The sequence below is a fragment of the Lampetra fluviatilis genome, chromosome 8 (assembly GCF_964198595.1).
Source record: "Lampetra fluviatilis chromosome 8, kcLamFluv1.1, whole genome shotgun sequence".
NCBI classification, from domain to species: Eukaryota; Metazoa; Chordata; class Hyperoartia; order Petromyzontiformes; family Petromyzontidae; genus Lampetra; species Lampetra fluviatilis.
Genome location: NC_136282.1, coordinates 7478586 through 7504855, shown reverse-complemented (window position 1 = coordinate 7504855; position 26270 = coordinate 7478586). Strand labels below are relative to the sequence as shown.

The 26270-nt window shown below is 41.2% G+C and overlaps 1 protein-coding gene across 1 annotated transcript; it reads left to right on the top strand.

The window, feature by feature from the left end:
- Positions 1-2431: 2431 nt before the first annotated feature.
- On the top strand, positions 2432-25076 carry LOC144933724 (uncharacterized). The gene is made up of 16 exons (XM_078858791.1): positions 2432-2752; positions 3856-3922; positions 4092-4169; positions 5389-5504; positions 8775-8893; positions 10284-10420; positions 11347-11400; positions 12258-12370; positions 12464-12569; positions 13607-13669; positions 14727-14848; positions 15437-15543; positions 17016-17149; positions 17685-17738; positions 19181-19293; positions 23368-25076. Exons 2-16 carry the CDS (start codon positions 3866-3868, stop codon positions 23384-23386), a joined length of 1392 nt encoding a protein of 463 aa, XP_078714917.1. The 5' UTR covers positions 2432-2752; positions 3856-3865; the 3' UTR covers positions 23387-25076.
- The last annotated feature ends 1194 nt before the right edge of the window (positions 25077-26270 follow it).

The window sequence follows — 26270 nt, the reverse complement described above, 5'->3', positions numbered from 1 at the left end:
GACTCGAGTCATGTGACTTGGACTCGAGTCAGACTCGAGTCATGAATTTGATGACTTGCGACTCGACTTGGACTTGCATAACAATGACTTTGTCCCACCTATGAGATGTGGACTCGAGTCATGTGACTTGGACTCGAGTCAGACTCGAGTCATGAATTTGATGACTTACGACTCGACTTGGACTTGCATAACAATGACTTTGTCCCACCTCTGCAGACTGCCCTGGAGTATCAACACATCTCTTAAAACCAGGTCACGTTGCATAAGCTGCTTGGAAAATGTGTATCCATTCCACTTGCGTGTGCTTAATATCAGGAGCATTAATTAACGCATGGAATTTGCAAGCCTAATAGCACTGTATGAAATTTGCAAAACTTCCTTGAGTATACGCTGTTTGTTTCGAATACAAAAATGCATGTGGTATTTCTTTTTGCCTTGCCAATATGCCTTTTATTGTGTTATCATGTTTGTGTGTAGTATATATTATCATCAAACATAATATTGAACTCAAACTTTGCTACCAATGTTATGCCATAAGTTTCGCCATTTTTTTTGCACGAGTCCATGAAGTGGTTCTCAACAGTGGGATTGCAAAAGCCATTGCAGGGCAGGGCCATAAATGTCGAACGTCAGCGCCACGTTGGGACGACAACACATTCCTGCGGAGGGAGCTGGTAGGAACGTTTGGTTGCTCGGTCAATGGCCAGGGTCAACGGCGGCGTGGTTTATTCCGCAAATATGCCCGACTGTGAGGGCGGGCACAAGCCGGCGTGAGTAGGTTAAATGTTGAGTTTTATAAGGGCACCACGGGGTGACCAACCCAACCCCACCCAGCCCCACCCCTCCCACCCCCCACCCAGCCCCACCCTCCCCACCCAGCCCCTCCCCACCCAGCCCCTCCCACCCCCACCCAACCCCACCCCCAACCCAGCCCCTCCCCTCCCACCCCCCCACCCAGCCCCTCCCTCCCCACCCAGCCCATCCCTGCACGACGGACACAATCCCATGTGGGCTGGTGTAACCAGGAGGTTCCTACCAGTAAAACACACTTATTCACAACGCCAGTGGCGTGGAAAATGTGATATCTCGCTCTGCTATAGTGCCATAGTTGTATTGATCAGGGTGGGTGGGGGACGCAGTGGTTCTCAAACGAAAGGATTTGACATTCAACTGCGCTCGATCACGAAGCAAGGCAAGAATGGCAGGCATGGATGTATGTACCTAGTCAGCGGTCCATAAAGCTGAAGCTTGGGTTTCAAACGCGTGCAACCACGTGTTGGTTGTTGTGTAAGGTCTGAAATGCTCAACCCAACCAGGATGGTGCGTGTGACACACGAATTGATGTGTTCTCTCGGTGACATGGTGCCCCCTGGTGTTGCACACATGGTGTAGGGCATTTAGAGTCAGTGGGGAGCGTTAGTGCCAACGTTTAGCACGCTGCGATACGAACCAAACAACCCGAGTTCGATTCCCACTCACGGCCAACACCGGTGACGATTATTTATCTGAACCGGTCGTGGGCCTCCCTTAGGTCTACTCAGCCTCAAATGAGTACCTGGTGCGATCTGTGAACATCGCCACTGGGGGAGACAAAGGCGGGCTCGGGTGTGGTGCTGGCCACCCACCATCCCATAGATGTTCGCTAACAGCACATGCCCCAACAATCCGTCAAGGCTATATAACACGTGATCTTTGTCTCTGAGTCAGTGACAACTACAGTGCAGATGGTAATTCCACTCTCCGTGCCTCTCGACAATCCACATGAATATTTTAACAACCAACAGATGCGCACAATGTATAAAGTATTGTAACAGGCTTGCTTCAATAATAAGAGGACATTGGGTAAGAAAACCTTGAATTCACATCACGAGTTCTCCCCTATTCAACGCTAATTATAATACAATAAATATGCTCCTAGGTTTTTTTCGGTAAAGTCACGTATGAAAAAATAATTAATAAAAGTAAAAATCATATAAATAGTAGAAATAAAATTATTTCTATTATTTTAACGTGTATTATTCATTTTTAATTAATAATAAAAGTACAACTTACAGAAATAATAATAGAAATACAATTATTTATATTATTTTTACTTTTATTATTTATTTTTACCTACGTGACTTTACCGAAAAAACCCTAAGAGTATGAATCCTTGCAGTCACGAAAGCTTCAAATCTAGAATGCAATAAATATGCCACGTAAATGTGCCCCGTGTATCACCACTGCCACAATTGGAACTTCAACAAATAATTATTTGCGCACCTGCCAGAGGATTACATACAACCGGCTTGGACGTACAAGGTGCCTCGCCAGCTAGCTGGCTTACTATTGTGGCTGCAGCGATGGATAATGACTCTACACACACAAACCCTTCCCCTTCCTACTCAACATCCACCCACTTGAGCTTGGGTTTCACGCAACGTATCGCACCCTGTTTGTTCACAGCAAGCCTTTGCACGCACGAGTGATGGGAGCGTGTCATTTGGACGGAGGGAATTTGTTGTGATAATCGTTACTGGGTTGATAAGCGAGCTTTTCCTTTGGGTTTGTTGTTGATTTTGACCCACGTTTCTCGGTGTCTCCTCCCCACCAACCCATCTCTCTTCTGTTTTTGGGGGGGGGGTGGGGGTGGAGAGTTTGTTCATGCGCGTGTGCGTATATTTCTCCTTGACATCTGGAAGGAATTATTTTGGGTTCTTCGTACAGTCGACAACAGAAGTACGGAGAGAGAGATCAGCTTGAATAAGCAGAGGTAAGCAGTCTGCATTTAATACACTCTACTACTACTGTATGCGTGCTGTTTAGTGTACGTTTATATTGTTTGTGTTCATGAATGGTACACTTTGAAAATGTATATTTTGGAGGCAATGTTGCAAAACCTACAGAATTGTCTTTTGTTGAACTACTGTATACCAAATTCAAGTTACGCTTTATGCCATGTAAGATACAAATGTAAAAGCACACGATGGTGATTACAATCTAACAATTACAGCGGTTTTATTCAATTTCCTTCTTATAACTGGCAGATGCAACGCCTTGAACATGCCAGACGAGTTCCATTAAAAGTGGCTTCAAAAGAACGCAACACGAATTGTTCACAATGACACTCTTGATTAATCTTCGTTACCCACCGCTGAACGCAATGTTTGCTGCGTAGTGGGAGGCGACAACCACGTTGTGGGTCTGTGCTGAGCAACGTGTTTCCTGTGAGAGCAATGATGCCCGTTGTACTGCGAGCAAAGCTATTTTTGTGGCAGTAATGAGTAATCATGGCATGTGACAGTTCGGACGTGTGGGTGTCCCGTGTCCCCAATGGTGCCATGACCTGGCACGGTGGCCAACCATATACCCTGTGCCACTCATCATAGACACTTAATTACTGTACACGTGCGTGTGCGATCTCTTGTGTTTCGTTGAAAATAAACAACTGAATTAATGTGCCGTGCAGTGTTCTACAACTATTCTGTCTGCGGTCATTCTGGCATTGTAAACTAATCTCACGCGGGATATATTTAGTTGCAGTGGGGGCTCACAGAGATGTCCATTAGCACTGACCCAGAGGTTCTCAACTTTACGCACTACAACACTCTTTCTCTCAAGGTTCATCATGCCCTATATGATTTTCAACAAGGTAGATGATGCAATACAAATTATAGTGCTGTACAGGTATCAAAGCTTTATCGCAATAATTTGTCAACTCTTTTTTTGGCCTGGGACAGTTAGCCAAATACAACGTGGATTTGTCAGTGTCATTATTATGGACCGTTTTACCCGCAATTAAATTGTCATTTCTAGAAGTGTTTGTTTTAGAACTAACGTTGTGTAATACATTATACAATATTTGTTTTTTGACAGAATATATATCATGAGTCACGAGGGAGTGTCAGTAAGCACGATCAACACATCAGATAATAATATAAAGGTAAGAAAGCCTCACCATGCGAAATAATTAATACTGTAATCCATTACAGCATTCCGAAGTGATGTTTACAATAATAACACACTGTTATTAGCATTGCATTATATTTTACATTCAGGAATACAGTATTACAATATTGTTATCTTATTCATGCTCTTGTATTTATATTCAGACGGATGAAATGTTTGACAAAAGACAAGATAATTTGTGTAAAGTCAAACTTTACCAGTTTTCATTGACAAGTGAGGAGGTAAGAACGTGCATCATATTTTCAACTCGCTTTCTAAATACTTTACGGTGCTTTGAGAGCGTTGGAAAGAATATTGTTGTACGGTAATGTGTTTTTACGAAGTCCACCAAATTATGTAAGAAAATACTAAACGCTTTTTTTTGCATACTTATACATATTTTTAAACCATAATTCTCACGCGAGGTGCGGTTGTCAGAGGTATGAGGGGTGTTTGGAATGTTGCCAATGTGTTGATATGATAGAATACAATGTTTACAATGCTAAGAGCTTCATATAGTTTTATGAGAATAAGTTTTCCCCTTTTTTATAGCAACAAAACAGGTGACAAGATGTTAAAACACCAAACTGAAATCTTTTACAAGGAATCATGTCTGCATTAACCACAATACTTGTCAGAATTCAAACAAAAACATACTCCAGAGACAGCTTTCTTTCGAGCCTAGTCTCAAATGGTGTGAGACCAGAGGACACCAAAAGGCGTACAGCACAAAGACATCTTAACACCTGTTTTGTTGCCAGAAAAAATGGGAAACCCTATTCTCATATTTTGGTACTGGCAAAGGAGGTCCCATGATGTAGTTGCTCACCCCGAGCTCTCATTACTTTGATAGTGCGTTGTCTTTGTGCTGTACGCCTTTTGGCGTCCTCTGGTCTAACACCGTTTGAGTCTAGACTCAAAAGAAAGCTGTTTCTGGTGTGGACCAATCAGTTTCAAAGACAATGCATATATTATAAGTGTGTTTTTTTGCATTTTGACAAGTATTGTGGTTAATGCAGACATGATTCCTTGTAATAGGTTTCAGTTTGGTGTTTTAACATCTTAACACCTGTTTTGTTGCCAGAAAAAAGGGGAAACCCTATTCTCATTTTCACATCGTTTTCTTTCAAAAAATGTTTGTATTCGGTCTTCGCAACTTTGATAGTCTATTTCGGTTTGCACCGCAATATACTTTTTCTTGCAATTAAGTAGCTGCAATGTTTAACTTATGAGGGGCAGATGGCTAGGAAAGGTGCTCTTTTTACCCGAATGCCTCTTCAAGGGAAAATATTTCACCACGTGGAAAAATGCGTCGTGAAACTTGGTGAGGCTAATTCAAAAGCTAACATGAGCCTCTTTCGAAAGTTCTAAGGGTAGTAGCGGTGAAGTGTCAGCTGCCGTGATGTTATTTTCAATGACACTCCGCTCTCACTTTGTCACTTTGCCCCTACCTGCACACAGCCCTGTCGGTTCCTGTGCGAGTTCACATTCAAAAGTGGGAGCACGGTGCAGATGTGCAAGCAGAAACTCCTGCCAGGCCTCAGGCAAAGCCTCGATCCACAGCTCACCACAGACAGGTTGGCAACATACCTCCAGTTTTACGTGCCACCAGTAAATCACATTTCAACCGTACCCCTGGGGATGTGCCTAACAGCCGCCATTCGCGTGTTTTAATGGGCAGATGCCTTCTGAGCTCACTTAACTTTGGCACATAAATTCCAATGTGAGCTGAAGTCGTTTTAAAAACTTGTTTTTCATTCCTTCTGGTATAGCCTGTAATCTCATACATACTGCCGTGTGTTTACTTCTTAAATTGTCTGGCTGTATATTGTTATAAAATGCACATTTATGACTGGTAATTGTATAGATATGGACTGGGATACCTTATTGAAACATTTTAAGAGGTAAAACACTTTTTTGTAGAAAGTCAATCCTCAGCAGATCCTGTAAAACGTTGCTTACAGCAAGGAAGCATCTCTAACTGTACAGTATTTTATGAACAAAAACAATATTGTACAACTTTTTGATGTTTACAAAACTCCCATCGTGGCCACAGCTGCATTCCCACACACCGCTCTCACCTAAGTTTCTCACATTGCTTGTAGTGTGGTGGCCCCTAATCTCTGGAATAACTGAGTGAAAATGTTTGGTATAAAAACATTCTAGATTTGAAGTTTTCGTGACTGCAAGGATCCATACTGTTTGGGTTTTTCGGTAAAGTCACGTAGGTAAAAAAGGAAAATAAATGAAATCACGACGTTTCGGAGGCAACACAAGCCTCCGTCTTCAGCTGTGTCAGTAATTTTTCTGTGACGGTTCCACCTGAAGACGGAAGCTTGTGTTGCCTCCGAAACGTCGTGATTTAATTAATTTTCCTTTTTTTACCTACGTGACTTTACCGAAAAAACAAACAGTATAAACACATTACCGTCCTCATCCTACTTTGAATCACTCTTGGATCTCAGACTTTCTTTCAAGTGCACGTGCAATTGATTACTCTTGCTTTGCAAACTTCACTTTATGAATGTTATTGTTTCTGTACGGAATCTGTTCTATTAGGCTTGTATTTTTTTGTGCTTGTTGTACCATGTTGATGCACGACTTTGCTATTTGCAACTTGATCATGTACAATTGTATTTTGATAGTTTTGTTAGTTGATTTTTTTTTTGCTGTAACCAGGTTTCTGTAAGCAGGTCCCCATAGAAATTTAGCATGTGTTGTCTAATGAGTTTTACCTGTGCCAAGATGCTTTCAGACCTCTGAGATTGCCCTCCAGCACTGAAAAGTATCCATTGTATGCAAAACAAATCCACATTCACCTTTCTAAATTAATAATGCCTGATTTAGAAACCTAACAGACGTTTAACCCTTTATGTAGTATATCTTGTACATTAGTCGTAAACTTTTATTTCATCAGGAGAGGGAAAAGAACCAATGAAGACAACATGATACACGTTCTTACAGTCAGGGTGTTCTGGGTTTAATTTAACGTTTGTTTTCAAAATCATGCAGGTGAAACAAAACATCAATAAGACAAATATGAACAACAACAAACCCTATAAACAAATGTTGAATCGCAAATTGAATTCGGAATACATGATAATTATAATCCAGTATTACATCACATTTAATTCGTAAAAATGTTCAAAGTTCAGTATACAATATGTAGAAAATGTATAAGCAGTTGCATTTAGAATACATAATAATTTATAATCAAGATGATCGTTTGAGGGAATTATTTAACGATGGAATTTGGATGCAAAGTTAGTTATTGCAAAAGAGTGGCTGAAATATGAGAAGGATTTGATTTGAAGCTTTAGTGACTGCAGGAATCACTCTTTGGTTATACTTTGGTTCTTTCGGTAAAGTCACGTAGGTAGAAAAATAATACAATAAAACGAAACATAATATCTCACGACGTTTCGATCGCAACACAAGCGGTCGTCCTCAGGCGGAAAAAATAATCCAGCAGTGGAACTACTGAACCAACGAGAGATCTGTTACAACACAGAGAGAGAGACACAGGTTTCTGTAAGCAGGTCCCCATAGAAAATTATGGTATCTAGTGTACATTAGTCGTAAACATAGACACACTGTGTGTCTATGTTGTGTATCTCTCTCTGTGTGTCTCTGTTGTCTCTCTCTGCTTGTGTGTCTGTATGTCTGTCTGTGTGTCTATGTTGTGTGTCTCTGTCTCTGTGTGTCTGTGTGTCTGTGTGTCTGTGTTGTCTCTCTCTGCTTGTGTGTCTGTCTGTGTCTGTGTTGTTTCTCTCTGCTTGTGTGTCTGTCTGTGTGTCTCTGTGTGTCTATGCGTGTCTATGTTGTGTGTCTCTCTCTGTGTGTCTGTGTTGTCTCTCTCTGCTTGTGTGTCTGTCTGTGTGTCTCTGTGTGTCTATGTGTGTCTATGTTGTGTGTCTCTCTCTGTGTGTCTGTGTTGTCTCTCTCTCTGTTTGTGTGTCTGTCTGTGTCTGTGTTGTCTCTCTCTGCTTGTGTGTCTGTCTGTGTGTCTCTGTGTGTCTATGTTGTGTGTCTCTGTCTCTGTGTGTCTGTGTTGTCTCTCTCTGCTTGTGTGTCTGTCTGTGTGTCTGTCTGTGTGTCTCTGTGTGTCTATGTTGTGTCTCTGTGTGTCTATGTTGTGTGTCTCTCTCTGTGTGTCTATGTTGTGTCTCTCTCTGTGTGTCTCTGTGTTGTCTCCCTCTCTCTGCTTGTGTGTCTGTCTGTGTGTCTCCGTGTCTGTGTTTTGTCTCTCTCTCAAATTTAGTTCTACCTGATGACGATTGCTTGTGTTGCAATCCAAACGTCGTCTTCTATTATTTAATTGATTTTCTTTCTAAGTGACTTTACCGAAAGGACCAAAGAGTATGAGAAGGATGTTTAACCAAAATGGTTCATGCCCTTTGGAATAGGACATTTAAATGGAGTATTTTCTCCTTGCTGGTTCTTCCTGTTTACCAGACTGCTCAGACATCCATTAACCAGCCCTTGATACCACCTAGATGTTATCTTGAGTTACAGCAGTGTTGTTCGGAGTGTCTGGAGCTTATTCCCAGACTTTCTGTTTTTTTAATTGACCGACTTTGTATCTCTTTACGTGTGTTTTCAAATAATGTTTGTATTTATGTGTGAGCATCAATCAATAGATTATGGACCGTTTTCAGTACGCCCCAATATATACTCATAACCTATGCATCTACAGTACGGTACAAAAATAATGCTTGTTATTGATGATCAAAATAAATGCAAAGAGGAGGATAAAGCACAGGTGAATGTATTATATGCTGAAATCAAGTGTTTTGGACTCCAATATTATTGTCTTGTATTCTTTTTTATGTCCATGACAATCACAGGTTTTGGCTGAGGAGCAAAATGGGACTGAAGCCGGGAACCATATTCCTGGAAAGTGACGTCTTTGGGAAAAATATAATTTTGATGGAGGATCGTGAGTTCTTCCTGGAGCTTTGGACCGGTAAAAGGCTTGACGAACAGAGCATTTAGATTGTGCACTCGTAAATGCCTCAGGTTTACACCAATACAAGGCTACATTCTCTTGGCAAAAATAAAAGAACTCTTGTAAAAACAAAGACTTGCATGTGGTGTAGAAATAGGACGTAACGTATCCCACAATACACTTTTCAAATGCATGTGTTGGCATGTTTGCTGATTGCCAAAGAGTATATGTTTACATGCTTGAATGTATTTCAGTCTCAATATGTAATGTTATATAAGTCGTATATTATTATCATTGTATGTTTTGCCAATGGTTAACTCCACCACTGTTACATGTGAGCTGACGAACATCCATTCATATATTACACAATTTGCTTAACATCAATTACGAATATATTAATGATATAAAAAGTAACATAGAATGTGATATTCAACACAAGATACTACTTCAGTATATTGAGAACTGGCACAGTAACTGTACAGTATTTCCTGTGGAAACTGGCTAATTTCCTGAATCACACTTTCGAACGCACGCACTGTTGCCGTTCAAAATGTGTTCCAGATGGATTTGGACGAAACCAACTTGAACATATACCGATGGAGGGATTGGTTTAGTTCTTCCATTAATGAGCACTTCGTTTTGAATTATCCTATAGTGTTACATCTTACATCCCTGTCATTACAGGTCACTTCTGTCCATGAGACTATTCTCGTCACTTCAGTTGTCACCCGGTTCAACAAAATAAACCATGAAACGTGAACTGTCATAAGACTGGGATTAGCTGATTGTGTGATCTGGCACAGGGCTTATTGATTTCCCACAATATTTGTGGCAAACAGTATTGACAAAAAACTGAACAGTTAATTCACGATATTCACGTGGATATAGTGCTCTTTACTATGATACATAACAAAGCATTGTGGAAAATAAAATAAAAACCTTCCCATAGTTACCTATCCGTTTAAAAAAAACTTAAGTATTTTTTTACACAATTCATCAGTTGGAGTGCATCTTATCAGCAGCATTGGTTCAATAACATGCAACCTCTGGACTGTTTTTTTCATTTAGTGCCTCATCAAGAAAGTGAATCTTGCTTGAGCCAATGCTGGGGAATGAGGACTATATCGTATGATCCAAATTCAGAAATGTACCTTACCACTTAAACCACGACAGAGAGGACCGCATACAGTCTGTATGCATGTTTAACTTCTTTCTCACCGTACGTAGCCAACGGTGATATCTTGAGGTGCGGACAGACCACACTTGAAGTCTTTCAGGAAGGAACAGCACCTCCGAGAATGTTCACACCCAAGGCCAGACAATGTTGTTTGTCTCTGCTCTCCAGCACTGAGTGTTAGTTATATAGTATTTACACTCTCCATTGAACTCTGCTCTGCCTGGTGTGCAGGGCCTGCCAAACGGAAGGATAGCGTTCTCAACCTCATGCTGCTGGTAAGGAGGTGGAGACCCTCCATCCTCCAGCTTGAGCCGATCCAAGAGGCACTCACTGTTCAAGTGGGAGATGTGGAAGCACTCAAGAAACAGGTTTTTTAGTTTTGTTAGCATTTAAAACAATGCCTATAGATGATGATAAGAGGTTTGGCTGCCTCGAGGACTGATCCTTGTGGCGGCTTCTTTGAGGCCTTGCATCGATGTCCCAGGTGGCCACGGGGTGGGGGTAAAATGTCTCAAGGTGCATCGACTTTGATGGTCTTAGACCAGTCAACAATGAATTCTAAAATCCATCAATCATTGATTTGTGGCGTTGAGGTGCCAATGATTACAAACTCTAGGAGGAACTGTTGTATTCCAGGCCAACTCCTTGTAATGCTGTGGTTATGGAAAGTGTACAAAGTTACATCGTGTCAGTAGAGATGGGTGCGTAACTTCGGATTGGGCATTTACAAATCGTTGTTGGTAAAATCAGATATGTTTCAGTCGTGAGATGACAGATACAATTGGAAAACCGCGAAGAACTCTGTGAAATCACAGTGCAAATACAATGATGCAAACATTTGGTGTATTCTGATCGAAAATTATCAAAGTACTGGAAAAAATGGCTGGGTGCAGTGGAGGGGTGAATAGAATGGGTACAGCAAAGGAGAAAGGCAAGGAAGATGCAGGCTGATGCTACAGGGATTCCTGCAATTGCAGTCGAGGTTTGTAAGCGTGTGTGTATTGTACATGCGTCTGTGTGCTGTATAGTATTTGGTGTGCTGTAAAGAAAACACTTCAGCCCTGGGGAGGCAAAGGCGGTTAGATGTGGGGCTAGCCACATTCACCCCCTTGTGTGCTGTTCCAGTTTAATAGATTAATTAAAACCACTTTCCCCGGCATCTTGTGTAGGCTGTAGGGTGGATCTTTGTCTCGTGTAATTATACGCACCTAAGATTCTCACTTTGAAAATGTCCTCTTTTGATTAATGATGCAGCATATCTTGTACAACTGATGATTGTTCTGCTTTTACTCAGATCAGTAAACTCAGTGAAATACAGCACGAAGATATACAGCTGGTCATGCTGAAGGTATTTGTGGTTATTCAATTTCACAATCAATTGTTGCAATTTAGAATCAAGAAATGCTTTACAATGTAAACATTCTTAACAATCTCAAAATGCTGTACAAGGACGGGGTACATATGAAGTTGCAAAAAAAGGGTGTAGTCAAGAATGAATGGAAACTTGAATTGCTATCAGGCACTTAAGTAAGTTATCCTGTGCATAAAAACTAATGGGTCTACACATATGTACACTGCTTGGGCGAGAACGGTGTCCTTGTATTTTCACGAAGCCTTAAAATACATTTATTTAGTTTGGAATAAGTTTTCGTGGACTAACATATCTTACAATAACACGCAGCAGGGTACATAGCCAGGCGTCATCGCTATGCCATTTAAATGTGTGAATAACCCTGTAAAGTATGTCAAAAAAATTAACCCGTAAAAACAACGTTTTTCACTATAAATCCTTTATATGCGTGGCGGCTAGAGTCCTCTCGTCCTCTGGCTTGAGATGGCTGCCACCTATGGGTCAGATGATTGCCTGCCACCATTAAGCAATTGGTAATTAAATATAATTTATTTTTTCCTAAAAAGTGTACAATTTTGGAAAAAAAAATTCACGAAAATAAATTGCCACGCACAACGAGTCTGTGTGCAAAATGTCAGCTCGATTGGATCACGGGAAGTGGGTTAAAAAACGACCGAAAGATTTGTGCGGTCGTAAGTGCGCAAGCAAGCAAGCAAGTGAAGTTAATATAAAGGATTTAAAAAGAACCACGCCAACCGTGAAGAGAAGAAGAATACATGTGACATTTCCCCAATAACTGGCTCATTGTGCCGTGTGTGTGTGTGCGTGCGAATCGCGCCCCCTGCTGCTGTGAGGATGTGGCGAGCTCTCTGGACGGGCAAGGAGCTGCCGCCCTTCAGCAGCTCGGCTGGGCTGGCGACCTGCACAATCTGAGTGACTGGGATGATGGAGATCTCGTTCTGTACAGGTCCGACATTTCGCCAGGCACGTGCCAAAGTTGCGGTCACAGCGTTGCAAAGCCGGCTTCGATTCGTTTCTTTGTGTCGTTCATCTCTGTCAGGGACAAGACGGAGCGCCTTCCCAGCCGGATTGACAAGCACGCGGATGAACTATTACTCAAGGAGATGCGTTACACAACGCAGATATTCCTTCCAGAAAACACCCAGGTAGAAAATAAGGCAAAAAAACAAACTTTGTTTTACAATTACAATTTTTATTTTTTTATGACCTTGTGCTATTGACTTGGGGACCTGGTACAAGGCATACAATGGTGACATCTGATTAATTTCCCCCCTCTTCTTAGCCCAGCACATTAAATCCCTCCAGTGCAGTTGCATCACCACGGTGCAGTTGCACCGCCTACACACTCGATAGCTATGCCACCAAATTCAATATTGCATTGCTATAACCAAGTGTGTTTAATGGTTTGTGGCATTTTAATAGTTAATGCTGCGTGGTAATTTGAGAGCAGTGGGTTTTAAGCATCCAGAGCCGGTGGTCTGTACGTTATAGGTATCCAAGCAACACTCATGAGTAGATGTACAGTACACAATGTAGGATATTCCCAGTATTTCACATATACATTTTATTGAGAACTGCCTTACATCAAAATAAAGCTGAAGACATTCATATACTTTATACATAACCAGGTACGGACCCATTGAGACTATTCATGTAATTTTCATAGAAGGCATTGGTTGACCAAAGCTATACAGAAAACATTCAAAAAGGTCAATGACATGAGTACATGTAGAGCCCAATGGTAAATCCATGACTGGATGAGGGCCTCGGCATGCCATGTCAATCGCGAGAGTATATTGACCAGACTTCATCACGCTGGCCAGCGCGGGTTAATGGTAGTTTATAGAACCTTAAAATAATTATTTTCCACATAAAACAACAACAATAACAACAAAGCCTAAGATGATAATACAGCTTCATATTTAAGCAAATGTGTTTTAACATTTAAATGATTTGTGGACTTGGGAGCTCTGCAAGTGTACTCTTGTGTTACGCGTGGGTTTTCGCAGCCACTCGTAATCGTCAGGAATCAACTGACTATTGATTGTGCGCGTAGCCGTGCATACCGAAAGCTTGAAAAAAGAAATGCTTAATACGGACTCGAACACAGGAGACCACAATTGTCGAGAGGGTGATCATCACACCCACGTGTTGTGGCGTTTGTCTTCCTCGTTGTGGCCAGAATGAGCAGAGAGTGCACGAGTGCACCGTGAACTTCCACCTCCTAGAGGGTGACCATCTGCAGGTGAGCTATTGGGAAGCCATTGGAGCTATGCACTTTTCAATCTAGATTTAAAACACAATTCTCTATAAGTGCTTTCTGCGTTTACTTTGTTATCCTTCTGATTAGCACGGTTGGCTACATCCTCCTGCCTCTGGACTCATTACATTTCCCTGTAATTCTTACCATAGCCATGTTTGTTTGTTGTAGTACAGAGTTAGACTGATGGCCTTAATCTAAGTTGTCTTGTGGTTGTTGTTGTTGTTGACTGGCATCCCACTGCGATTTTTGCACACAGCGTTGGTCTACGGTGTTTTTTCTGCAATATTTTGCTGTCTTTTCTTGGATTTTCTGTTTGCACTCAGTCACATATTCACTTTAAGATGTTTTTTTGTTCATGTTTTTGTTTTTTGTTTGTTGCGGTTGCACCCAATTCAAGAGCCGAATGGCTCACAGGGCTATACCTAATAAATGAACTTGAACAACACAACGTGATTATGTTCATCATTTTAATAATACTGATTATACCAATAGTACGTGCATTTACATCGCGCTGATAATGTAACAAAACGTTTCAGAAGGCAGTGTTTAGCCTCCGCCCACAATGCAAGCAATCTCTCTGTGCGGCACAAGGTGAACACAGCAGTCGCTTGCAAGGCATTATTTGGCCAGTAGGGGGGGTGGTGGCGATGGTTGCTCTACGTGATCCCAATTGAGTAATTGGGCCCGGTTGCTTTGTGTAGGGCATCTATTGGTCTCTTCAGGCAACGTCAGCCCGTAGCATCATAGGGACTTGGAGGGGACTGGGTTTGCAGCAGAGGGGCTCAGCCCCACCAGCTAAATTCTTAAATTCAAGTAAAAAATTGTTGCTGCACTGGATAATATATCATATTCTTACTCAGTCCGTTTCGCAATTGTTTAAAGATTGTTTAACATTGATTTTGTTGTGTGCGTGTCCCACCTGAATTTTGTACGGCCCACCTTTAAACAAGTTAATTGCTATATGGGTGGGCTACATCCTTGTGAGGTCCCTTCCTGTTTAATTGATCTCATGTCCTATTAGCATTCATATATTTAACAGATGCAGCTGGGCAGACTGATGCACAGCGGCCTGCTGAGTGAGGGAACCACAGTGGCACAGGTCAAAGAGCAGCTGCTGCCCTCCCTGCGAGTTCAAGGCTTCCCCCACCTCACAGGCGACAGGTCAGCACAAGGCTCTGCCTGTTCATTCACAGCTCGCAATTGAAGGCTTGGTTATTCTTTACTGAATGGTGCAGGTGTGAGTGTTTCTTACTGTACAGTGAGCCTAATATTCATAAATTAACATATTGACCGGTTTAGACTGATTCCCCAGCTTGTCAAGTATTTGTTTTATTTTCCATCACTAGGTGTTGTCAATAAAGAGAAGATTATTTTAAACATGATTTCATAATCATAATTTCTTGTGTAAAATGTTTAATCTCTAAAGTTAACTAACCAAACCACAAATATACAATGAGTAGATAGATCACTTTCTGTTTACTTCCAGGAATGAGATTATCACTCAATTTTTTGTATGTATTTTTTTCAATTCCTAAGTTCATTAACCACATTCACCTGAGGAATGAACAACATATTGTGGACTTCTCTGCCCCCCTGAATTGTTACTTCCCCCAATGCTCCTATCGATATATCAGCACATTTCCTCCATATCTTGTGCAGTTTGTGTCTCTCAAGTCCTGTGTGTTATTGACGCATCATCCTTCAGCATTCCTGAAAATGTCATGAGCAATGTTCTGTCCTGCTTTGCAGCTTCTGTCTGTGCAAGAAGAATGGGGAGATCCTTGTCGATTACGAGGTGTTTGGCCGTTCCGTGTGCCTCTGGAATGACAGGGATTTCTATATCGAGATTGTCTCTGGTGAATGCACTATATATATTTTAACTATAAGTACGAGGGAATTCTTGTATAATGATGTTATTAGTAATTTTATAAGGGCATTACTCTTCATTGAACAAATACATGGGGTGATCATGCTTTTGCCAGTGCAACTCCCAGACTATGGAAAGTTTTGCCTTTGGTAATAATACAGAGTCGTTAAATCTATGTATATATGTCTTAAAAACTCACCGCTTTAAACTGGCATTTAGCTCATAGTTCTGGCCATTAACCCAGGTTCTATTTATTTCCTGCTTTCCATACATGGTGCAATTGGGATATATGGATGGAATGACCTTTACAATTGGAAATAATTATTAATTACTTTTATAGATATTGATGTACACATGTCTACTAAAGCTGTGGCTTAAGTGGAAGCAGGCTTATTTGAAGGGCCATCTGGAAATATTTAGTGGCTAATTTCTTCAAGCCGAGACGACAGCCATTCGTCTGATGCAACTGTTCTCCGCTGAAGTCCTTATATGGTTCTATTTTGATTTATAAATTTTTCATATACAATCACTAAAATTGTGAAGGTGGCTCTCACCTCCAATTTCTGTATGTTGAATTTATTCCGGTTGCGGAAGAAATTCAACATACTTACAGGGGTCAGGGTGCTGTAATCAGGCACCACTTTACTTTAGGCCCTGGGATTGAATCCGGGCAGGTGTTTGTAATTGACATAAGGCTCTCCAGTGTAGTGAGTTGATGGTCGTTGTTCAGTGACCAATAATACAAACAAAAACTCTATCACATTGGGTTTTCTACGCGATTTGGCTAAATAACAGCTCAGAAAAAATATCAGTTTTAATTTCATGTGACAAATTGGACAAAAAGGCCACTTGAACATTTTTTCAGAGGTCCTGTGAAAAAAAAGATTCCAGGGGTTTGTTCTCTGATACATGGGGCACACTGTTCTGAGGTTTCCAAACAGATTCCTCTCGTGACATGCCATCCAAATAGGAATTGAAATAAAAGCAAAAATACCCAATAATCTTTTGAACGTAAAAAGTTGGACCATAATGCAAGAGACACAAACGTTTTGAAACCACTGCCTTGAGTGTTTGTTATCACTGTTCGCACGTTATTAGCATTATAACGCGTTTAATAGTGGGTTCCTTAGTGGCATAAGTATCTGTTCGACTATCTTAAAATGAAAGCTTTTGCGAGAGAGTGTCAATTTTTAACATGGAACAAACCTGGTGTATATGGCCTCGTGTATATACTGCTGTTCTCATTTTCTGACCAGCTTTGTTTCCAAGCCCTGAGGGCTGGATGCAGTCCACCTTTTCACGTCCAGCAGTGTAAACACGCGATATTTTATGAGCATTACATGAATGTAGGTGACAACAAGGTGACTTGTGCGATGCTCACGGCACTTGTTATGTAGGAGGGTGATGACGCCTTCCCAATGATCGTTTCTATTCTGAGTCGCTGTGTTGTGGTCCCGGCAGACCCTTCCAAGCTGAAGCGCAGTGTGCTGCAGGTGCGTCTGCACTTGGGCTCGGTGCAGCCAGCAGATCGGGTGCCAGGTCCCTTCCAGGACCTTCTGTGGGATATCCATGGCATGCACAAGCTACCTGGCAAGGTGCAGTCAAACAACCATTGCTACTTCTAGATTTGAAGCTTTCGTGACTGCAAGGATTCATACTCTTAGTTCTTTCGATAAAGTCACGTAGGTAAAAAATGAAATAAAAATTTATAAAAATTAAACAATAAAATCACGACGTTTCGGAGGCAACACAAGTCTGCAGAAAATCTGGCTGTGATGGTCCCACCTGATGACGGAGACTTGTGTTGCCTCCGAAACGTCGTGATTTTATTGTTTTATTTTTATTAATTTTAATTTAATTTTTTACCTACGTGACTTTACCGAAAGAACTAATAGTATGAACCACTGCTACACCAACACTTTTACACTGCACGATGTTCTAAACCATTGTCACCAGTGACTCTAAATTTTGATAGCCTGGTTTAACTTCATGTTTATATAATTGCGAATAATTAACTGTCCCAATTGAATGAATACATGAATGCATTTGCAAATGTAATGTGACACTGTGAAATATAAAACGTGTTTTGGATTTTAAGCATCTCATGCAAATGTTTTCTCTTCTTTTTAGATCAGTGACTTGAGCGGAATTCCTAAGGAGAACCTAATATTTTCGTACTTGAAGGTATTTTTTTACATGCTTTTCCTACCTTATTAATATTTTCAACTTGTAATGCGCACGGTATTCGCTCACTCTCAGAGAGAGAGAACGACTCAGAGGCGCGAGGTAGAACCACTGACAAGCAGGAAGGCAGCCATGTATTGAGCTGGCGCCGACAATTACCCAAGCTTTGTGGTCCTCTATATATGAAGGTGGTATCGGCCAATTAATGGGTGCTTAAATGTGAGAAGAATCCAGAGCACCCAGAGAAGTTCAAGTTGAGCCATTCGGCTATTGAATCGGGTGAAACCGCAACAAACAAAAAAACAAAAACATGAACAAAAAACATCTTAAAGTGAATATGTGACTAAGTGCAAACAGAAAATCCAAGAAAAGACAGCAAAATATTGCAGGAAAAACACCGTACACCAACGCTGTGTGCAAAAATCCCAGTGGGATGCAAGTCAAACAACAACAATAACCACAAGACAACTTAGATTAAGGCCATCAGTCTAACTCTGTACTACAACAAACAAACATGGCTAAACCAATACACTTTTCGAAATCACCAAAATAAAGCTATGAAAAAGCAATCATAGGAACTGTGACAGAATTTTCACAAAACCCACGCGTGCGAGAGTAGAACACAGACGACATAGGTGGAGTCCACATTTTGACTGGACTGCGTTTCCCTGGCAAGCCAGGGCATGGCACCTCCTTAACGCCCACGGGAAAGGAGTTTCTCAAATTTTGTGCGATCCACAAACCCTCGCTTCTACAGTGCTGCATTAGAGGCATGCGTCACCACCACCTGGCTAAACTGACATTTAATATTAAAAGGCAAATGCAATTGACAGATAGTCATATGTCTCATGTTTGTGAAAGTTGCGTTGTGGTTTTTATCAGTGTTACGGTTGTATGCATGTGCACATAGTTCTATGTCATATATTAAATTATGCCCTACAGTGTGCCATGTATGATTATTGCTTTGTTCTCATTACCCAAATCCGGCTCTCACCTGTTTTTTTATGGTCTTTATCCCTTTCGTTAAAAATGTAAAATTAGCATATGAGACAATATGGAACATATCACTGTGGAGAGGAATGTTTAGTTTGCTGAATTTATTATGTGCATGGAGGGCGGGGGGGTGCGCAAGGATGGCACCTTGCCCCGGCCGCCAATAGTTCTAAATGCGGCTCTGATAGTTCACATTACATGATGCCGTGGCGGAATGGGTTGCAAACTGGACGTACAATCGAGAGGTCGCCAGTGCGACCTTCTGGCACTAGAGTTGAAACGATAGGCGAGCCACATCTGGCCAGGAGGGAAGAGCAGGCCAAATTCCCTCTGGAGGGAGTCCAGTGGAGGCGATTCTGCCAACGTTGGCGTGAGCAAGACATTGCAGGGCTGCAACTTTCCTCTTCTTTCTTTTATAATATACATATTTGTCTGCATTCTGGATACAGGGGCTGCATCCGTTTGAAAGCCTCAGCCAAGAGGTGGTGGCAAGGCTCAGCTGGATTCAGGGGTTTGAGGACTTGGCTACACACATGGATGATGGTGACATCATTTTATACAAGTGAGCACAAACACCAACAAAAGCTGCCTGGTTTTAGGACCGTATTATGTCCACGTTAAGGTGACATGTTGCGTTACGTGATGGTGGCATTATTATCTCTGGTTGTTTCGGTAAAGTCACGTAGATAGAAAAAATTATAAAAGAACACGACGTTTCGGTCAATATCCCTGGTCTTTTTAAAATAAAAACAATTCCATTATTTGTGCATTTGGCTGTAATGCAGGATTAGTCTTTATGCTGGAGTTTGAAACGTACAGTATTACATTCCAATAATTAATATTTTGCTCCAATGAAAAAAATAAGGCCAATGTGCCAGCACATTTTCATTAAAACATTATCGATGCTTCCATTTTTATGCCCACACTGAAAGTCACTGTTTGGCTAACATGAAACAGGACTGAAGGCTTAAAGCCACATATTAACATACATGCATTTACGCAACTGTATTATACAGTACTTGTAGTCTTTTTAAATATCAAACAGCAAACCTTATTACTCAGCTAGATTAAAATGTAACAAGGTTTTTTTTTCACTTTAAAAAAGGCAGGAAAAGTTGTTGCAGATTCTTTAGGACTGTGATAATTGGAGTATATTAGTAACACACACAGTCCTTGTAATAAAAATACAATGGGTGTCTGTTATGTGGCTGAAACAGCAGTCTTGTCTTTTGTGCACCCATGATAAAATCTAAATTCAACGTCTTCACAGCAATGAGGTTTTCTGAGAAGCCTAAGCAAACACATAATAAAGAAGGTTACATAGTGCATATGATTTGTACTTTGTAGCATAGGTTATGGTTTTGGATGATATCATTATGGTTCTAAGGGGGCATAAGCCCTAAATTTGCTTCGTAAGGCAACACAAAGCCACTTTGTAAAAAAAAAAAAATGTTTTATAAGTTTAAGATTCAGTCCAGTGTGTGTACTTTGATGGACTTCTTGGACTTTTTAAAGTAATTTAAAGGGTATCAATGTTGTTTTCATTGGGTAATTGTGGGCGATTATTTAATAATTATTTTTCTATTTTAGTGTTTGATAAAGTGCATGATAATTGTCATATTGGTATCGGGTCATAAGGTGAATAAAGTTAAATTCGGATCACTTACAGAGAGCATTAAATTAGACAATGTTACAGACAGCCTCTTGAAGATGATCCCATAGAACCAGATGTGAGGTCTCTAGTTGGTTATTATCGACACTATGGATCTATCTTCTGACATGTCCTACTATTTCTAGATTTGAAGCTTTCGTGACTGCAAGGAATCATCTTCTTAGGTTTTTTCGGTAAAGTTACGTAGAAAGTAAAATAAAATAAAAACAAAAATCACGACGTTTCGGAGGCAACACAAGTCTCCGTCATCAGGTGGGACCGTCACAGCCAGATTAGCTGTATCAAGTGAGGCAATGATTCAAGATGTAATCCCTTAAAAGCGAGTTGAGGGGGGAGGGAGAGGGAGGGGGGAGCTCATCAGACTATGGTAGCCAATGAAAGGAACGTATCGGGAGGGAGGGGGGGCGAGGCCAAAAGGATGGGCGATGGACGTGGAAGCGCTTGTGCGCAAGCGGCCAATTACTGCACACGCCAACACAATGGAGCGATTGTGCGCAAGCGGCCAGCCACTGCACCCGCCAACACAATGGGCAGAGAGGAGGAGGGGAGGTCTAATACACATGATAGACAAAAGAACGAAAATGATGATGGGCACAAACTTAGGGGGAGCTCATCAGACTATGGTAGCCAATGAATGGAACGTATCGGGAGGGAGGGGGGGCGGGGGGGGGGGGCGAGGCCAAAAGGGTGGGCGACGGACGTGGAAGCGCTTGTGCGCAAGCGGCCAATTACTGCACACGCCAACACAATGGAGAGAGAGGGGGAGGGGGGGTCTGATACACATGATAGAGAGCCCACCGAGTTGTAGCAATGAGTTGTAGCAATGATCGGCCACGGCAGAAGAATCAGTTCTGCCGTGTTTCAGATCTGACTTGTGCTCGCGGACACGATCAGAAACATGACTTACAGTATCCTGGAGTCTACAAATTGAGTTGCATTTGTGGTGATTGCTACATTGGAGAAACGAAACGTCATGTTTCTGATCGTGTCCGCGAGCACAAGTCAGATCTGAAACACGGCAGAACTGATTCTTCTGCCGTGGCCGATCATTGCTACAACTCGGTGGGCTCTCATGAAATTGTCTTTTCCGAGACCAAGGTTCTCTGCAAACCTCCCGGCTACCATCAAAGGTTTGTACACGAAGCCATACAAATATACAAACACATACATAATTTCAACCGTGATGATGGGTACAAACTTAGTAATCATTGGAAAGATGTTATCAACCACGCAAAAAAGACTTAATCACAAATTTTTTGGACCATCTTATATGACAGGCACTATTTTACTGTACTTTACCGAGTGTTAACATCCCCAGTTATTTTAACAGTACTCTCTTCATTGTTCAGCCAGCATTGGTATAAACATGGGCATTTTCGTTCTTTTGTCTATCATGTGTATCAGACCCCCCCTCCCCCTCTCTCTCCATTGTGTTGGCGTGTGCAGTAATTGGCCGCTTGCGCACAAGCGCTTCCACGTCCGTCGCCCACCCTTTTGGCCTCGCCCCCCCCCCCCGCCCCCCCCCTCCCTCCCGATACGTTCCATTCATTGGCTACCATAGTCTGATGAGCTCCCCCTAAGTTTGTGCCCATCATCATTTTCGTTCTTTTGTCTATCATGTGTATTAGACCTCCCCTCCTCCTCTCTGCCCATTGTGTTGGCGGGTGCAGTGGCTGGCCGCTTGCGCACAATCGCTCCATTGTGTTGGCGTGTGCAGTAATTGGCCGCTTGCGCACAAGCGCTTCCACGTCCATCGCCCACCCTTTTGGCCTCGCCCCCCCTCCCTCCCGATACGTTCCTTTCATTGGCTACCATAGTCTGATGAGCTCCCCCCTCCCTCTCCCTCCCCCCTCAACTCGCTTTTAAGGGATTACATCTTGAATCATTGCCTCACTTGATACAGCTAATCTGGCTGTGACGGTCCCACCTGATGACGGAGACTTGTGTTGCCTCCGAAACGTCGTGATTTTTGTTTTTATTTTATTTTACTTTCTACGTGACTTTACCGAAAAAACCTAAGAAGATGTCCTACTATAAATAAATGTGTTTCATGGCAATAATATTGAAAATTCTCAAACGCTAGAATAAGCCAAATTCAGGGAAGATCATATTTAATGATTTTTGTGTGCATTATTGCTGGCCAAGCTGAGGTTTTCTATTTGCTCAGTTTAAAACAAAGGACTTAAGTGGTGCTGGTTCAGTAAGAATCACCCAGCAATCTCCAGATGCCTGTTGTTAACCATCTTGGCAAGATAGGTAATTGAGTAAATCCTGACACATTTTTGTCTTAATAAAAAAAATATGCAAATGATTTCACTATAAATAACATGTTTTTGATAAGCATTGCGACCCAACACTTCGTCTTCTTGAAATGTTGTTGCCTAACTTTAAAACCTGTGTTTTATTTCCAGTCATTGCTATAACATTTGGTAAATTGTATAGTTTATATTTCTTGATTTTAAAAAAATCGTCAAACTCCATTTATATTGTATAAATAAGGGGATATATACGCCGTTTCAAATTATTCGGGCTCCCAATCAGAGATTCACTCGTTTATCTGGGGTACGTGACAACAGATTTGTGTTTCTATTTCATTTATACCTGATGATGATTGCTTGTGTTGCAATCGAAACGTCGTATGCTAGTATTTAATTTATTATTTTATCTTTATACGTGACTTTACCGAAAGAACCAAAGAGTAATTCCTGCAGTCACGAAAGCTCCAAATTAAGATACAACAGATAAACCCAGATAATTTGAAGTATTTGCCGAATAACTCCATTCAACGGTGATCTCGACCCTGGATATTTGGATGGCTACACCCCCTGGATAATTGGTAGAGAGAACCAGGTTTTGCTGAGCGAGCGACCTTGGGGCATACCATGATATGGTTGATATATGTGTAAGGTTAGTTTTTAATTCTGAATTAATATAGATTTGATGTATTATTCGTGTTGCTTGCAGAGATCAACAGAGATGCTGAATGGATGATGTGACATGGAAGATACCAAGCTGGGGCTCAAGGAACTTCATATTCAAATGTTATATGTTGTTAAGACTAATACAGGTACTATGCCGTTAAGGCCAGTAGAACGTTAACTTTAGCAAAAAATATATTTGAGCAAAGTATTACTGAAGGGCATTTATGCATGTAAAAATGAAATAAAATGTTTATTTTTGGATACTTTAAGTTTTGGATATTGTAGTGACTTTACAATGTAGTTTAACTAAAATAGAGCATGTAAAACTGCTACATATACAAAAATATGAATAACTTAACCAACCCAGCTTAAATATACGCTGCCAAGCCTGGTGGTGCCCATTCAGACGCTGTCTTTCCGACAGACCTGTTCTTCACCTGAGGACGGCTGCTTGCGTTGTGGCCGAAACGTCGTGAGAATTGTTTTATTATGTTTTATTTTTATTATTTTATTATTTCCCTTCTACGTGACTTTACCGAAAGAACCAAGAAGATTAAACAAAATGTACTGTGTGTTTTATGAACCTCTCTCTGACTGCTCTGAGACAAGATAGCATTTGTCCCCATGCATCATCTGCCTATTTTCCGGCCTTACAATGCCGCACTGACATTTGCGATATAGTCATTACAATCCAAACACTTATATTCAAAAAACCTTTCATGGACTAATATTCCCAACAAATGCTTCCAAATCCTTGCCTGGAAGCTGTATAGCTGGAATTATATTACATTTTTATTCGATGTGTGATTGGGAAGAAAATAATTGTAAGGCTTTAATGCCAAGGTAGAAAATGTGGCAGGCATTTGATGTTACTGGTGGATCCGTTTTCAGTGGACATCATTGACCAAATACACCTGTTAGCAGGTGTAGTTAATAGGTATGTAACAACGCAAGGTTATGTTTGAACCAATTCTTACTCTCGTGATTCATGAATTGTGTGAGGAAGCATTGATTACATATTATATACAATGAATGCAAATTGTATGCTGATTTTACATTTCGACTAATAGAGCAAACAAATTGCACAAACATGAGAACACACAAATATGGTTAAAGTACATTTTATAATTGTACCCTCATTTGGTGACACTTGTGCAAATCACTTGGGGGGGGGGGGGTACATTGGTACGTGCCTAATAATTACCAAGTGATGTTATGGACTGCTAGAAATCAATTTGTGATATTCTATACCTTGAAGTATAATGGGGTGCCCCGGTGGGGAGATGTTAACTGCCTCGCCTGGTATACAGGAGCTTGTGGGTTCGATCCCCACCCTGACGCCTGCTGCTGTTGTATATTTGGCGTTTGCGTGTTCTCCCCGTGTTCACGTGGATTTTTACTCCTGGTTCTCTGGTTTTTCCCTGCACATTTAGAAACATGCATTTCGAGTAATTTGGTGCTATAAATTTCCACACGATAAGCCGCTTCGTTGAGCTAGCATGTGTAGCCAGGTCGCTCCTGAAAAAGAGCTGGATAGCTCAGTTACAATCATAATCCCTGCACTGTTGCATGCAGACAAAGTGGCACCTGGGTTCAGCCTGGTTGGTGTCCTACCCTCTCCCACTGTTAAAAGCTTTGGCTGCCCTATGTGGCCCCCAACCCCCACCCCTTCTCATAATCTCTGCCTAAGCTGACTGTAACAGATTACACTGCATAAATACACTTGTGTTCCAGACTTAATAAATAATTGTATCCGTGTACAGGTTGCCGTATGCAGGACCAAAATGTGCATTTACATTAAATGGTGGCGTTGCTGAACGTGTGTGTCGTGTAAATCATTATTTTGCGTAAGGTGTTCATTAACCACGTTTAGTCTCAAGTCTAAATTAAACAACAGGTGGCAACATCAATGCAAATGGAAACCAAGATATACCACGGGACTTCTGCAAAGGTAATTCGTTGGGATTTTTTTTCTCAGCCACAACCAATACATTGTTTCGGCTAAACAGATGCATTTCACGGGACTAAAGTTAAGTTAAGATTTTCCTGAAATTTATGAATTTTGTGTCACTAGATAATATACAAGTGGAGATTGGGGAATGATTGTTATGGGGTAAATATGGAAGGCATTCCACTCTGCTCTGTTTTGACAAATCCATTCTACTGTACTTATTTTTCTAAAAGAATAGGATTGCTCGACAGGGATTTTAAAAGTTATAACGGTGAGGTTTAAAGATCCGGCCATAAAATCTAATGGTTTAGAATGCACTCCAGATTCTACATTAATTTAATATTAAAGCCAATTATCTTAATATGTGGTGCCATGGTATTGCCAGGTAATCACAAATAACTGAGGCTATTAGCAAATGCCTTTATAGACTAGATGTAGACATGCCTTTATGTATAATTAATGTACCAGCATTAGATGAGTTTGTAAAATGTGTTACGATTTTTTTTATATCTGAAAACTGTCGGCTAGCCATTATATCATGAGGAAGGATGATGAGTCGTAAGGACTCAATAGAGGTTGGAGGCGATTAAAACGTGTTCATGTGTGATACAGGGATCATCGGTGATGGACGGGATCTGGTTCCCCTTTGTAGATTTACAACAGACTTATTTGATTTTCCCCTGTCACCATGTTATCTTTTGCTTTCAGTTCAACTCTGTCTTAGCCTCCTCGCCTTTCTCAGTTTCCCTGCACTCACAAAAGGGTAACGCCGATTTCATACATCTATATTGGACGTATATAATCAAGAAAAATAACGGAGCGGCAGCTAAGGAATGGAATGCATCCGAGAGGACGTCCATCTCGTCGATGGAGGGATGCATCAGTTCATGTGCTGGATGGGGGAGACCATGAAGCAGTGGAATAATGTTTGATGACGCAGGTGGCCATTTGTTGTTTACTCTGGCTTTGCCGGCTTCTGTTGTGAAAAAGATAAA

What these genes read in the sequence shown, in the direction of transcription:
- LOC144933724 (XM_078858791.1), top strand. Translation starts at nt 3,866, where the DNA reads ATGAGTCACGAGGGAGTGTCAGTAAGCACGATCAACACATCAGATAAT. An exon ending in TACAGCTGGTCATGCTGAAG is followed by an intron (nt 11,401 to 12,257) that starts GTATTTGTGGTT and finishes TGCTGCTGTGAG; the next exon opens with GATGTGGCGAGCTCTCTGGA. An exon ending in TGCACAAGCTACCTGGCAAG is followed by an intron (nt 17,150 to 17,684) that starts GTGCAGTCAAAC and finishes TCTTCTTTTTAG; the next exon opens with ATCAGTGACTTGAGCGGAAT.